At 42.6% G+C, this 15,877-nt stretch overlaps 1 protein-coding gene across 2 annotated transcripts in view; it reads left to right on the top strand.

Annotated features, from left to right (window-relative positions):
* LOC122555520 (NXPE family member 3-like) overlaps nucleotides 1-8,695 on the top strand; it is a 68,120-nt gene extending 59,425 nt beyond the window's left edge. For both annotated transcript variants that reach the window (XM_087992691.1, XM_043701543.2), the window contains one exon: nucleotides 4,446-8,695. In XM_087992691.1, coding sequence (XP_087848817.1) covers nucleotides 4,446-4,999 — 554 coding nt within the window. In that variant the 3' untranslated portion in view covers nucleotides 5,000-8,695. The remainder of the gene's footprint in view (nucleotides 1-4,445) is intronic.
* The last annotated feature ends 7,182 nt before the right edge of the window (nucleotides 8,696-15,877 follow it).

The following is a 15,877-nucleotide window of genomic DNA, read 5'->3' as shown; positions in this document are numbered from 1 at the left end:
CTATCAACCTGAGTGGCAACTTTCAGGGATCTATGTACCTGGACACTGAGATCTCTCTGCTCATCTACACTACCAAGAATCTTACCATTAGCTCAGGACTCTGCTTTCCTGTTACTCCTTCCAAAGTGAATCACCCCACACTTTTTTGCATTAAACTCCATTTGCCACCTCTCAGCCTAGCTCTGCAGCTTATCTATGTTTCTCTGTAACCTACAACAGCCTTTGTCACTATCCACAGTTCTACCAACCTTAGTGTCATCCGCAAATTTCCTATACCATCCTTCTATGCCTTCTTCGAGGTCATTTATATAAATTACAAACAACAGTGGACCCAAAACAGATCCCCACTAGTAACTGAACTCCAGGATGAATATTTCCCATCTACCAACACTCTCTGTCTTCGTTCAGCTGGCCAATTTCTGATCCAAACTGCTAAATCACCCTCAATCCCACGCCTCCATATTTTGTGCAATAGTCTACCGTGGGAAACCTTATCAAACGCCTTACTGAAATCCATATACACCACACCAATCGCTTTGACCTTGTCCACGCGTTTGGTCACCTTCTCAAATAACTCAATAAGGTTTGTGAGGCATGACCTACCCTTCACAAAACCGTATTGACTATCCCTAATCAACTTATTCATCTCGAGATGATTATAAGTTCTATCTCTCATACCTCTTTCCAACACTTCACCGACAACCAAAGTAAGGCTCACTGGTCTATAGTTACCAGAGATGTCTCTACTCCCCATCTTGAACAAGGGAACAACATTTGCTATACTCAAGTCTTCTAGCACTATTCCCGTTAACAATGACGACATGAAAAACAAAGCCAAAGGCTCGGTAATCTCCTTCCTGGCTTCCCAGAGAATCCTAGGATAAATCCCATCTGGCCCAGGGGACTCATCTATTTTTACACTTTCTAGAATTGCTAACACCTCCCATCTAGTCTAGTAGTCTGTATCTCAGTATTCTGCTCAACCTTATTGTCTTTTTCTAGTATGAGTACTGACGAAAAGTATTCATTTAGCGCTTCCTCTGTCTCCTCGGACTCAATGCACAGCTTCCCACTACTTTGTTTGATTGGCCCTAATCTTACTCTAATCATTCTTTTGTTCCTGATAAAGTTATAGAAAACCTTAGAGTTGTCCTTGATCCTATCCACCAAGGCCTTTCATGTCCCCTCCTGGCTCTTCTCAGCTCTCTTTTTTGGTCTTTCCTGGATAACGTGTAACTCTCAAGCTCCCTAACTGAGCCATCACATCTCATCCTAACATAATTTGGAGATGCCGGTGTTGGACTAGGGTGTACAAAGTTAAAAATCACACAACACCAGGTTATAGTCCAACAGGTTTAATTGGAAGCATACTAGCTTTCGGAGTGACGCTCCTTCATCGGGTGATTGTGGAGGGCTCGATCGTAACACAGAATTTATAGCTATAAATTCTGTATTACGATCGAGCCCTCCACAATCACCCGATGAAGGAGCGTCGCTCTGAAAGCTAGTGTGCTTCCAATTAAATCTGTTGGACTATAACCTGATTTTTAACTTTGTACATCCTAACATAAGCCTTCTTCTTCCTCTTGACAAATGATTCAACTTCCTTAGTAAACTACAGCTCCCGCGCTCAACAACTTCTTCTCTGCCTGACCAGTTCATAGTTATCAAGGACATGCAGTAGCTGGTCTTTGAATAAGCTCCACATTTCAATGTGCCCATCCCTGCAGTTTCCTTCCCTATCCTATGCATCCTAAATTTTGCCTAATCGCATCAGAATTGCCTTTCCCCAGCTATAACTTTTGCTCTGCGGTATATACCTATCCCTTTCCATCACGAAAGTAAACATAACCGACTTGTGGTGACTATCACCAAAGTGCTCACCTACCTCCAAATCAAACACCTGGCTGGGTTCATTACCCAGTACCAAATTAAATGTAGCTTCGCCTCTTGTTGGAGTGTCTACACACTGTGTCAGGAAACCCTCCTGCACACATTGGACAAAATCTGACCCATCTAAAGTATTTGAACTATAGTATTCCAGTCAGTATTTGGAAACTTAAAGGCTCCCATAACAACTACCCTGTCACTCTTGCTACTATCAAGGATCATCTTTGCTATCCTATCCTCTACATCGCTGCAACTATTTGGAGGCCTGTAGAAAACTCCCAGCAGGGTAACCTCTCCTTTCTTGTTTCTAACCTTAGCCCATACTACCTCAGGAGAAAGTGAGGACTGCAGATGCTGGAGATGGGAGCTGAAAAATGTGTTGCTGGAAAAGCGCAGCAGGTCAGGAATCCTGAAGAAGGGCTTGTGCCCAAAACTTCGATTCTCCTGCTCCTTGGATGCTGCCTGACCTGCTGTGCTTTTCCAGCAACACATTTTTCAGCCCATACTTCCTCAGTAGAGGAGTCCTCAAACATCCTTTCTGTAACTGTAATACATCCTTGACTAACAGTGCCACACCACCCCCTCTTTTACCATTTTCTCTGTTCTTACTGAAACATCTAAATCCTGGCACCTGCAATAACCATTCCTGTCCTCACTCTACCCTCTCTCCGGTCTCTGAAATGCCCACATCATCGAAATCCCAAGTATCAACCCATGCTGCAAGTTCACCCACCTTACTCCGGATGCTCCTGGCATTTGTGGGCGGCACGGTGGCACAGTGGTTAGCACTGCTGCCTCACAGTGCCAGAGACCCGGGTTCAATTCCCGCCTCAGGCGACTGACTGTGTGGAGTTTGCACGTTCTGCGTGGGTTTCCTCCAGGTGCTCCGGTTTCCTTCCACAGTCCAAAGATGTGCAGCTCAGGTGAATTGGCCATGCTAAATTGCCCGTAGTGTTAGGTAAGGGGTAAATGTAGGGGTATGGGTGGGTTGCGCTTCGGCAGGTTGGTGTGGACTTGATGGGCCGAAGGGCCCGTTTCCACACTGTAATGTAATGTAATGTAAAATGATGTAGACACACTTCAAACCAAATTCTTGCCTGCTGGTACTTTCTTTCGATCTTGAAATCTTCGTTCTGACTTCACTAAAACTGCAGGGGATGGGCACAATTGAAATGTGGAGCTTATTCAAGGACCAGGTGATGCTGTTTCACACTGAAACATTTGGACAATGGCAAATCATTTTGGTGTTGAGTCAATTGGATAGTTGAATGTTATAAAATTTCATCCATGTATTCTGAGAACACTTTTGGTTCTTTAGTAAACATCCAATTTGTTAGCAGCAATACACCTGTCAGTCTACTCTCACAATTTCTCTGGGTTGGCCTCCTCACTGCTTCTCATTCAATTTCTCCCAGGTTCCATCCCGTTGCTCCAGCTAATGTTCCAATAGCAGGCCATGAGTTAGTTCTCTTTAGCCTATGTGTTTTGACCAGCAATGATTTTTCTTCTATCTCACTGTGCATTACCTCCCCTCCCAGTTCAGGTTTCGAATTACTCTTATTTATGCGAAGCTCTTGGGCCACTATCTCCTTTCCCCATCCAACATTGTCCTCTTCCTGACTGGGAACAGAGAAAGCTTACAGAGAAACATTGAAAACATGTCAGAAGTCACACGACACCAGGATATAGTCCAACAGGTTTATTTGACTTCACCTGATGAAGGAGCAGCATTCCGAAAGCCTGTGATTTCAAATAAATTTGACTATAAGCTGGCCTCATGTGACTTCTGACTTTGTCCACCCCAGTCCAACATCGACACATCCACATCATTGAAAAAAAAGCACAAGTAGGCCACAGCCCTTTGATCCTTCTCCACCGTTATTATAATCGTGGCTGATTATCCAACTCAAGAACACTCCATTCCCTTTGATCCCTTTATTATCAAGTGTTATATCTAACTTCTTGTTGAAATAATATGATGTTTAATCACTTTCTGTGGCAGCGAATTCACCAGGTGAAGAAATTTCTCCTCATTTCAGTCCTGAATGATTTACCCTGTGTCCTTAGACTGCGATCCCTGATTCTGGACTCCTCTGTTATCAGGAACATGCTTCCTGCATCTACCCTATCTTGTCCTCCTAGAATACTGGAGGTTTCATTGAGATCCCCACTCATTCTTCTGAACTCCAGTGAACACAATCCAAACTGATTCAATGTCTCTTCATACATCAGTCTGGCCATCTCAGGAATCAGTCTGGGAAAACTTCGCAGCATTCCCTCTGTAGCACGACCAGCCTTCCTAAGATAAGGAGACCAGAACTGCAGAAAAGCACAGACTATTAGTGGAAAATGAAAGTTAAAACATAAAAGGAAACCACAGGGAGAAATAAATGTGTTTTCTGTGTTTACTGCAAGGTGTCTGTGTATGATTTATGTCCTACTCAACAATCACAAAAATCTGTGGCTTTGTTTTGAGTTTTGCTGTTGAAACTAATGTTTTCTCCCAGTAGAAATATTGTGGTTTAGCATCTTAAATCTATTGTCTTCTATTTTAGATCTCAAGAGATTGGAACTTGGCAATCCTATCAAGGTGGGTCCTCATCTTGCTGTGAACTTGGAGAACAACATTGTGGTAGAATATCGCCCTCATGGCCCTCCGATCCAATTCAGCACCATTGCAAGTCAGCACCTACAACTCATTTCAAATAAACTGGATGAGATTAAAGGAGGGAAAAACACAGTTATAGCCATTACTTTAGTGGCCCATTTCACTCCTTTTCCTGTTGAGGTTTATATTCGAAGAATACAGAATGTCAGGAGGTCAATTCTCCAGTTACTCAACAGGAGTCCGGATACACTGGTTGTAATAAAGACGGCCAATGTCCGGGAAAACCCCCCACAGATCGTTGCCTATTACAGTGACTGGTATGCTTTTCAGATTGATTCAGTGATGAGGAAGATGTTCACAGGCATCAACATGGTATTTGTAGATACCTGGGAGATGACAATAGCACATTACCTTCCTCACAATATACATTCTGGGAGAATTATTATAAAAAATGAAATAGATGTGTTTCTTTCATATGTGTGCCCTTCTATACAAAGATAAACACTGTTTCACAATGTTTACCCCTCTTTAGAGATGGGTTAATGTCACCTGACATGATGCACTGAGAAAGCAGCAAAGAAACCTCCATTACAGCTGGGAATGTGAGTTCTGTCAAGGAATTGGCCTCCACATTCCTGGTGGTATGGAGAGACTTTAAGGTCTGCACAATGTCCTCTGTATTCTCCAGAAGCCTTGACAGTGCCAGAAGGCCAGTACGCCAAGTCTCTCAGTGAGTATGCTCACCAATGCTCCTATAAGAGTTCTTTCCAACAGAACCCATCTGTGACCTACCCCAACAGTGAGCTGATTCACTTGAAGCCCCCTCCCCTTGGTCTGTTTGGAGTCCACTCCTGTTCAGCAGCTCACCCTGTACTGATCCCGATTCTGTTGAATCTCCCAGTTATGGTCAGTCCCACAGATCAAGCCATAGTGCCTCAACATCCCGTGTGAGGTTTATTGTCTCTCTCCTTTTATTTACCTATGGGACATGGGCGTCATTGTGAAGCCCAGCATTTATTGCCATCTTGAGTTGCCCTTGAGATGGTGGTGGTGAGCTGCCTTCTCAAACTGCTGCAGTCCATGTACTGGAAGTAGACCCACAATGATGCTAGGGAGCAATTTCCATGAATTTTACAAACCAGCACTAAAGGGATGGCGATATATTTCCAAGTCTGGATAGGAAGGGTTTGGAGGGGAACTTGTAGGTGTTGATGTTTCCATGTATTTGCTGCCTTTTCCTTCCAAATGATTGTGTTTGGGAGTTTGGAAGGTGCTGTCTAAAGATCTTTAAACAAATGTTATCATTAGGTGAATTTCCACAGTGCACCTTATAATGCACACATCCAGAACTGAGTGTTGGTGGTGGAGGGAATGAATATTTGTGAATGTGGTTTCAAGCAGGTGGGATGCTTTGTGATGAGTGGTGTTACTTCTTGAGTGTTGTTGGAACTACAGGTAGACGGAAAGTATTCCATCCTATTGCTGACTTGTACCTTGTAGATGACAGACAGGGCTTTGGGGTTTCAGGAGATGAGTTACTTGCTGTAGAATTCCTTGGTTCTGAACTGCTCTTGTACCCTTAGGGTTAGGTGTTAATAGTAGAGTATTGTAATGCGAGTAGTATTTGAACATCAAAGTGTGGTTAGATTATCTCTTATTGGAGATCACCTGGCATTTGTGTGGTATGAATGTTATTTGCAATTTGCCAGTCCAAGTGTGGCTATCGTCTAAGTTTTGTTGCACTTGAACATGGACTGCTTCAGCAAATGGTACTGAACATTGTTCAATTATCAGTGAACATCATTCCTTCTGACCTTATGGAAGAGGGAAGGTCATTTATGAAGAGGCTGAAGATAGCTGGGCCTCGGTGAGGAACCCCTGTAGAGATATCCTGGAGCTGAGATGACTGACCTCCAACAACCACAACCATCTTCCTGTGTGTCAGGTATGACTGCAACCATTAGTGCGTTTGCCCCCTGATACCCTTTGCTTCCAGTTTTGCTTGGGTTCCTTGATGCCTCACTTTGTTGAATGTGACCTTCATGTTAAGGGCTGTCACTCCCACCTCACCTCTAGAATTCAGCTCTTTTATCCATCCTCGACCCTAGGCTGTAATGAGGTCAGGAACTGAATGGTCATGGTGGAGTCCAAACTAAGCTTCAGTGAGCAGGTTATTGCTGAGGAAAGTGGGGCTTAATAGCTCTTCTGGTGACACATTCTGTCACTTTGCTGATGATTGAGAGTAGATTGATTTCTCCTTCATTCTGTGCATAGGACACACTTGGGCAATTTTCCACACTGTTGGCCAGTAACGTAGCTGTATTGGAATGGCATAGCTGCTTCGAACTATTCCTCTTCCCCCTGGTTGTGCTGGGACTGGGTTGTTGGTGTTATTTTTGTTTCTGAAAGTGTAAATGAGAAGGGAGGCTTGAAGCTGGATGCCATTGTCTGTAGGACAGCGTTCCTATGATGCTGAACACCATCTCCTTCATCGAACTGAAATAATAAAGTTGTACCTAATTCCACTGATTCTTTGCTGCTCCCTACTGCTTGTGAGTGGTCCTGCAGGAAAGGGAAGCATGTGAATGGCTGTATTGCACTGTGTTTACGAGTTATACTTGCCACTGCTGTATTGCTGGAGGTATGTGGAGATGATCCTCGATACCTGCTCCCACTCATTTCAGAGGCATTCCATGAGGGTACGGGACCTCCCGGAAAACATGGTCTCTATCTCCTGCCCACCTCCATGAGCACAGACTCTAGCACAGAACCCTCTCTGTGCCCTAGTTCTCGATTTCCTTTTTTGCAGAGACCACACTGGTATTCAGCAGCATCCTCCTGTATGTAATTCCAGCTTTCTTTGAGAGAGAGGGATTGCCTTTCAGAGCTGGAGGTAACTGTAACATTTGCTGTTCTTACTTGCTGTTAAACCCATGTTGTGTGTGTGTGCAGCCAGCCAGAAGCTGGGCTATGTCCAGAAATCATTTGAACATGGATGCAGCCCATTGCCTCCGCTATACTGGAAAAACACACTCGTATAAATCTTTATCCAATTGACTTTTGTAACTATCTCAAATAAATATGAATTTAAACACAGATACCAATTGTCTTTTTAATATCGGCACTAATCAACCAGGGAGGTTAATAGCGTATTGATTTGAATGTTCCTCTACAGGGGTGAAGGCACTTTCTCATTCAGTAATTTCAGCATTTTCCAAGGGACAGTTCCTCAACCTTGAGGAGTCCACAGACTGTTCATTTTGGGTGTGTGAGGCTGCAGCTCCTCGTTCAGGGTCACAGGCAGTTTCTCCTCAAATTGAACCTGCACTTCAGCCCCATGCTCCAGTTCTGCGGTCACCTGACATGGAGAGGGAAGAGCAACTTGGAGAACTTCCTGTTGGGTCTCTGCCCAAGATAGTCATTAACAGATTCAGGCAGCAGGCCATGGTGCAGGGCATTCCACGAGGCTGCCAACCTCTATTCCATGGTTATGTCCATGTCCAGCTGGTTTTGAAGATGGAGCACACAATGCCCACTGTTACATTTAAGGCCTTCCACAACTGCTGAGTATCACAGAGGCTGGAGTGAAAAATCGGTCCGAAAGACCAAGCTTTCATTTAAATTAGTAAGTCCCTTAGGGGTTTAAGTCTTTCATTCTAGATCTCCTTTAACAACTGACCATTGTCCATCTGATTTAATGTGCTTTAATTTGGCTGAATATGTTTCATGGATTTTTGATAATATTATAAGAAATTTTGCTGCAGCATTAATCCATTATATATGATGCTGCAATCTAAAATAATTGATTATCAAGAAAGCGATTTGTATTTTGTTTTATAATTCACTGTCTGGTTTAAGATCCATTTATCAGAGGAGTATTTCTTGCAATTAAATGCATTTTACTTTGTTCAAATAATTCATTCTTTGTCATAACATACTGTTGTTGTTATCTGTAATAAAATTACTGTTTTGTTTATATTGGCTTTAATAGACTTTACTTTCATGCAGAAGATTTCCATTTGGAATCTACCTTTGTAACAACAGTTAAAGTTCAGCCTGTATACATTGAAAGTGGCTTAGTCTTCTATGCAATGTCAATATGGATAGATAGAATATCAGAAGGCATTCTGATAGTTTTCTGAGCAATATGTTATTTTGGATCTTATATTCTGCAACAAGATTTAGTTTACTAGTAAACTTATCGCAGAGATGTTGGAGTATTTTGTGTCTTTCTTCACAGTAGATAACACAAAGAATTTATTGGAATTGGGAAGTTTTAATGTATCTGTGAAACTTGAAAGATTAATATAAGAAAAGATAAAGTATTGGAGAAATCAACTGGATGAAAAGCTGACAAATTCTTTGGGACTGATGAGCCTATACCTGAATATTTCAAAAGTAATAGCACAAAGACTGGATGCACAATGTTTTCTGTCAATGATATCTGACTGCTCCCTTTCCTACAGCAAAACTTGAAGCAGCAAATTAATACTTTTAAATTACAAACATTGGTATATTCCCAGCCTTAATAACTAATCACCTATTCTTCAATCATACATTATTGAGATACACAAGTTATTGATTCCTGTTTCTGGCTGCTTACTAATTATACCATATTGGTTAGTATATATGTGTTGTTGTTAGTTTATGTAATTACACAATTTGAAAAATGGTTTCCTCAGCATAATGTGAGTACAAAATGGCATCTTGACTTTGTGTTCAGTAGTGACCTAAAAAGGTTAAGTCAAACTGAAATCTTAACTGAAAGGTTAAGTCAAACTGAAGTCCAGCCCTACTTACAGGGTAAAGGTGGCTCGGGGATGGATAGGTAGGTGAATGATTGGGTAAGTCTAGAGGTGGGTGGGCAGGTGATAAGATGAATGAATGGATACTTCGTTGGTTCTAGAGTTCATAGCTGATTGTTCTTCACATTATCAGGGAGATGGGGTGGAACATCTTGAAAAGTGTGAGGTAATGCATTTAAAATACAATACAACACAAAAACGTACAGGAACAGGCCCTTCAGCCCACCAGGCCTGCACCAATTCCTGTTTCTTATTAAGATCTGCTACTTTTTGCCATGTATGATATCTATCCCTCTGTTTACCTCCCATTCATTTGTCTGTCAAGGAATGCCTTAAATGTTGCCCATGTGCCTGCTTCCACCAATTCCACTGGTAGTGTGTCCGAGGCAACCACCACACCCTGTGAAAAATTTTCCCTGCATTTCTTCCCTAAGCTTTTCCCTACTCACCTTTAACCTGTGCACTCTTGTAGTTGACCTTTCCAACCTGGAAAAATCCTCTGATATTCACTCTATCTATGATGCTCATAATTTTTGACACCTCTATCAAGTCGCCCCTCAGCCTCCGTCTTTCCAGTGAAAACGATCCTAGTTTATCCAACCTTTCCTCATAACTAAAACCCTCCAGACTAGGCAACATTCAGGTAAACTTTCTCTATATCCTCTCAAAAGTACCCACATCCTCCTGGTGGTATGGTGACTAGAATTGTATACAATATTCCAAATGTGCCCTATCTACAGTTTGGTACAGCTGGAACATAATTTGCCAACTTTTTATTTGATGCTGCTGCTGATGGAGGCAAGAGTGCTTTCTGCTTCTTGACCACTTTATCCACTTGGGATCGTGGACCTGTACACTCAGATCTCTCTGTATGTCAATGCTCCTAAGGATTCTGCCATTTCTTGTATAACTCACACATGAATTTGGTTTTCCAAAATGCATCACCTCGTATTTGTCCAGATTAACCTCCATTTGCCACCTTTCTCCCAAAATCTGCAATCTATTTATATCCTGCTGTATGCTTTGACAATTTTCCTCACTATCGGCAATTCTGCCAATTTTGGTGTTATTTGCAAACTTACATTTTCCTCCCAATAATTTATATTTATTACAAACAACAAAAGGCCACTGATCCCTGAAGAACAGCACTAGTTATTTATCTCCATTCCAAAAAGCACCCTTCCCCGATACTGTCTATCTTCAATGACCAAGACAGTTTTGTCTCCATCTCACCAGTTCACCCTGGATCCCATGAGATGTTATGTTTTGTACCAGCTTGACATAAGGTACTTTATCAAATGCTTCACTAAAGTCCATGTCGACAACATCTACTGCCCTTCCCTCATCAATCATTCTTGTCACCTCCTCAAAAACTCAATCAACCTTCCCTGCGCAACCGCACGTTGCCTATCACTAACAAGTCCATTCACCACCAAATGTGAAGAGTTCCTGTGTCTCAGTATCTTCTCCAACAACTTCCCCACCACTGACATCAGGCTCACTGGCCTGTAATTACCTGGCTTACTTCTGTTTCTCTTTTTAAACAAAAGAACACTGACCATTCTGCTGTCCTCTGGAACCATGCCTGAGGCCTAAGCGAATACAGAGATATCTGTCAAGGCCCCAACTACTACCGCCCTTACCTCCCACAGTATCCTGGGATAGATACCATCTGGCCGTAGGGACTTATCTACCTTAATATTCACCAATATTTCATCCTTCATTATGTTGACCTGCATGGGAGTATTACAAACCTTTCATTAGCATCAACATCCCTTCTGCCCCCCTCTGTGGTGACTATCGATGTAAAGCACTTAACCAAAGATATTTTATAGCTTCTTTTAGCCCTCCTAAGTCCCCATTTGAGCTCTCCCTACTTTCTCTACATTCTTCAAGGACTTTGTCTGTTTATAGTTGCCTCGGCCTTAGGTATGCTTCCCTTTTTTTCACTAAACTGATAATTTCCCGTCATCCAAGATTACTAAATCTTGCATTCGTCTTTCATTTTCACAGGAACAAGCCTGTCCTGCCCTCTAATCAAGTGGTCTTTAAAAGACTCCCATAGTCAGATGTGGATTTACCCTCAGACAGCCACTCCCAATCTAAATTCTCCAATTATGGAGTCATAGAGTCATAGCTTGCCCCAATTTAACACCTTCATCCAAGGTTCACTGTTGTATCCAAAAACGTATGGAATTATGGTCACTATTTCCAAAATGTTCCCCCACTGATCTATTGATCATCTGGCTGGGCTCATTTATCAATTCCAGCTCTGGTAAGGAGATCCCGCCCTGTTGGACCATCCACATACTGTTTCAAAAAAACCCTCCTGGACACACCTAGTAAATTGCTCCTCATCTGAACTCCTGGCACCATGGACATTCCAGTCAGTACGGGTGAAGTTAAACTCACCCACCGCAAGAACCCTGATAGTTTCATATCTTTCCAGAATCTGACACAGATCCTATTCTGTATTTCCTACTGGCAGCTGGGAGGTGTATATCAATCCCAGCATTGTGACTGTACCCTTCCTTTTCCTTTAGCTCCATCTATAATGCCTTGCTGCCAAGATCCCTCCAGGATGTCCTTCCCCAACACAGCTACGATATGTTCCCGAACCAGTAATGCAATTCCATGATCTCTTTTGCTTCCTCCTCTGTCTCATCCAAAACATCGAAATCCCAGAATGTTAAGCTGTCAATCCTGTCGATCTTTCAACTCTGTCTCTGTGATAGTAACAGCATAATAATTGTATGCATTAATCTAGGCTGTACGTTCATTCATTTTACCTGTTATACTTATTGCATTGAAGCAAACAGTCCAAGCCTCCAGTTCTGCTGAGTTTAGCAATCCCTTCCTGACTGCTCTTCCTCTTAGCTATATTTGCCTTAGTCTTAAGCTCTTCTCCGGTCTTTGTATTTGCTGACCTGCTGCTCCAGTTCCCAACCCCCCTGCCACACTAGTTAGACCCTCACAAGTGGCACTTACTGAGCTCCCTGCCAGGACATTGGTGACCCTCCAGTTTAGGTGCAACCCATCCTTCTTGTGCAGGTCCCACCTTCCCTGGCAGACATCCCAATCATCCACATATCTGAAGCCCTCACCCCTACACCAGCTCTTTAACCATGTGTTCAGTTATACTCTGTCTCTGTTGCTAGCCTCAGTTGCACATGGCATGGGAGTTTACTACCCTCGAGGTGCTGCTTTTTAATTTTCTGCCTAACACTCTGAATTGCTTATGCAAGAACTTGACATTCTTCCTACCTGTGTCATCTGTGCCAATATGGGTAATGACTCCTGTTTCAGGATCCCCTGTATCCACTCAGAGACATCAGACATCCTATCACTAAGAAAAGAAAGTCTCCTCATTCTAGGCACTGGCTCTGAGCAAGCTAGTCAGACTGCATGTACAGTGCACATGCAAATAAAGAGCAACTTGGAGTTAGATCACCCCACCAACTGATATGACTAACACTCTATTGGCTCTTAATTTACAAATTAAGTTTGAATTAGCTACCTAAAAACTACAGTTATTACTTTCAAACAAATCACACCCCATAACTTACTCACTATCTGAGCACAGTTGAACATGTGGCTACAGAAATGGGCAGAAGGGGAGGATTCAGATACCTGGATAATTGGGGCTCAGTCTGGGGTAAGTGGGACCTCTACAAATGGGATGGTCTACAACTGAACCAAAGGGGTACCAATGTCCTTGGGGTGGGGGTGGGGGTGGGGGTTGGTGAAGCTTGCTAATGCTCTTCAGGAGGATTTAAACTAATTCAGCAGGGAGATGGGAACCTGAATTGTAGCTCCAATGTACAGGAAGTTGAAAGTAGAAAGGTCATGAATAAGGTTTCAAGGTCGCAGGAGTGTACCAGCAGGCAGGAAGGTTATTTGAAGTGTGTCTACATCAACACCAGGAACATCCGGAATAAGGTGAGTGAACTTGCAGCAGGGGTTGGTACCTGGTCATTTCAGAGACATGGGTAGAGCAGGGACAGGAATGGTTGTTTCAGGTTCTGGGGTTTATATGTTTCAGTAAGAACAGGAAAGGTGGTAAAAGAGGGGGAGGTGTGGCATTGTATTTTAGGGACAATATTACAGTAGCAGAAAGGATGTTTGGTGATGACCCGTCTATTGAGGTAGTAAGGGCTGAGGTTAGAACAAGAAAGGAGAAGTCACCCTGTTGGGAGATTTTGATAGGCCTCCGAAAAGTTCCAGAGATGTAGAGGAAAACATTGCAAAGATGATTCTGGATAGTAGTGAAAGTAATTGGATACTTGTTATGGGATCTTTAACTTTCCTAATATTGACGAACAACACTGTGGTTTGAGGTCAGTTTTTGTCCAGTTTGTGCAGGAAGGTTTCCTGAAGAAGGGCTTATGCCCGAAACGTCGATTCTCCTGTTCCCTGGATGCTGCCTGACCTGCTGCGCTTTTCCAGCAACACATTTTCAGCTCTGATCTCCAGCATCTGCAGACCTCACTTTCTCCTCACAGTACATAGATAGGCCAACAAGAGGCGACGCCACATTGATTTGGTACTGGTTAATGAACTGGGCCAAGTGTTAAATTTGGAGATAGGTGAGCACTTTGGTGACAGTGACGACAATTTGGTTAAGTTTACTATAGCAATGGAAAGGAACAGATATACACAAGGCAAAAGTTATAGTTGGGGGAAAGGCAATAATGATGCATTTAGGCAAGATTTAGGATGCATAGAATGGGAAAGGAAACTGCAGAGGATGGAAAAAATTAAAATACTAAAATACAGACTACTAGACTAGATGGGATTGAGATTCATAAGGAAGAGTCGTTAGCAATTCTGGAAAGTGTGAAAATAGATAAGGACCCTGGGCCAGATGGGATTTATCCTAGGATTCTCTGGGAAGCTATGGAAGAGATTGCAGAGCCTTTGGCTTTGATCTTTATATCGTCATTGTCTACAGGAATAGTGCCAGAAGCCTGGAGGATAGCAAATGTTGTCCGCTTGTTAAGAAGGGGAGTAGAGAAAACCCTGGTATTTATAGACCAGTGAGCTCTACTTCAGTTATGGATAAAGTGTTGGAAATGATTATAAGACATAGGTCTTACAATCATCTAGAAAGGAATAAGTTGATTAGGGTAGTCAACACGGTTTTGTGAAGGGTAGGTTGTGCCTCACAAACCTTATTGAGTTCTTTGAGAAGGTGACCAAACAGATGGATGAGGGTAAAGCAATTGGTGTGGTAAAGTGTTTGATAAGGTTTCCCATGGTAGGCTATTGCTGAAAATTCAGAGGCATGGGATTGAGGGTGATATGGTGGTTTGGATCAGAAATTGGCTAGCTGAAAGAAGACAGAGGGTGGTGATTGATGGGAAATATTCATCCTGGAGTTCAATTACTAGTGGGGTACCACAAGGATCTGTTTTTGAGTCATTGCTATTTGTCATGTTTATAAATGACCTGGATGAGGGCGTAGAAGGATGGTAAGTAAATTTGCGAATGACACTAAAATCGGTGGAGTTGTGAACAGTGCAGAAGGATGTTGCAGGTTACAGAGGAACACAGATAAGCTGCAGAGCTGGGCTGAGGGGTAATTTTCGAAAGAGAAGCGCTTTCTATGTAAGCCATGTGACAGTTAGCAAAAGTCAATTTGAAGGTCATGGAAAAAAAAAGGAAATAGACTTAAAAGGTAAAAATTGTTGAAGAATTGGATCTGGATTTGAACATTGAGGATGAGTTGTAAAATCCAGATAGCAGTCCGATTGAGTTGGCTAGAATTTAATTGCAAATAAATCAAAAGGGAATTAGAATTCGGAAGGTTGAAAATCAAAAAATAAGTAAAAACGAAAGAAAGATGTGTCAACATTTCGAAAACTGCGGGAAAAACAACAAAGGATGCTGGAGAAACTCAATTGGTCAGGCAGTATATGTGGAGAGAGAAAAATTAATGTTTAAAATCTGGTATGACTTCAGAACACTGTTAGTCAGTTTCAAAGTAAATTGGATAAAGATTTATAGGAGTGTGTTTTTCTAGTGCAGGGGAAGCAATGGGCTGCATCCACATTCGAATGATTTCTAGACAGTGCCCAGCTTCTGGCTGGCTGCAGACACACACACACACAACATGGAGCTTAACGGCTAATAAACATATAAATGTTACAGTTAACCTCCAGCTCTGAAAGGCAATCCCTCTCAATCAAAGGAAGATGGAGTTACATACAGGAGGATGCTGCTGAATACCAGGGTGGTCACTGCAAATGAGGAAATCGAGTACCAGGGCAGAGAGAGCATTCTGTGCTGGAGGCCGTGCTCATGGATGTGGGCAGTGGATAGAGACTATGTTTCCTGGGAGGTCAGGTATCCTCATAGAATACCTCTGAAGTGAAGGGGTGCAGGTATCTAGGAGGGTCAATATCACAACCACCCAGCAACACTGTTACAATATGTTCAATGTCCTCACACTTATGACGAATGTCAGTGCCTCTGCACATTTTTGCCTGAATAAACAACTCTCTCCTCATACTGATCAATGTACCATATGCCCATTACTCACCCAACTGCATTTCTTAGCTCTCAGGACTCTCAC

Source organism: Chiloscyllium plagiosum, unplaced genomic scaffold, assembly GCF_037043375.1.
Source record: "Chiloscyllium plagiosum isolate Xiang-an unplaced genomic scaffold, Cpla_swu_hap1 HiC_scaffold_12, whole genome shotgun sequence".
Taxonomy (NCBI): Eukaryota; Metazoa; Chordata; class Chondrichthyes; order Orectolobiformes; family Hemiscylliidae; genus Chiloscyllium; species Chiloscyllium plagiosum.
Note: the sequence above shows the minus strand (reverse complement) of the source record. Positions and strands in the feature narration are given on the sequence as shown.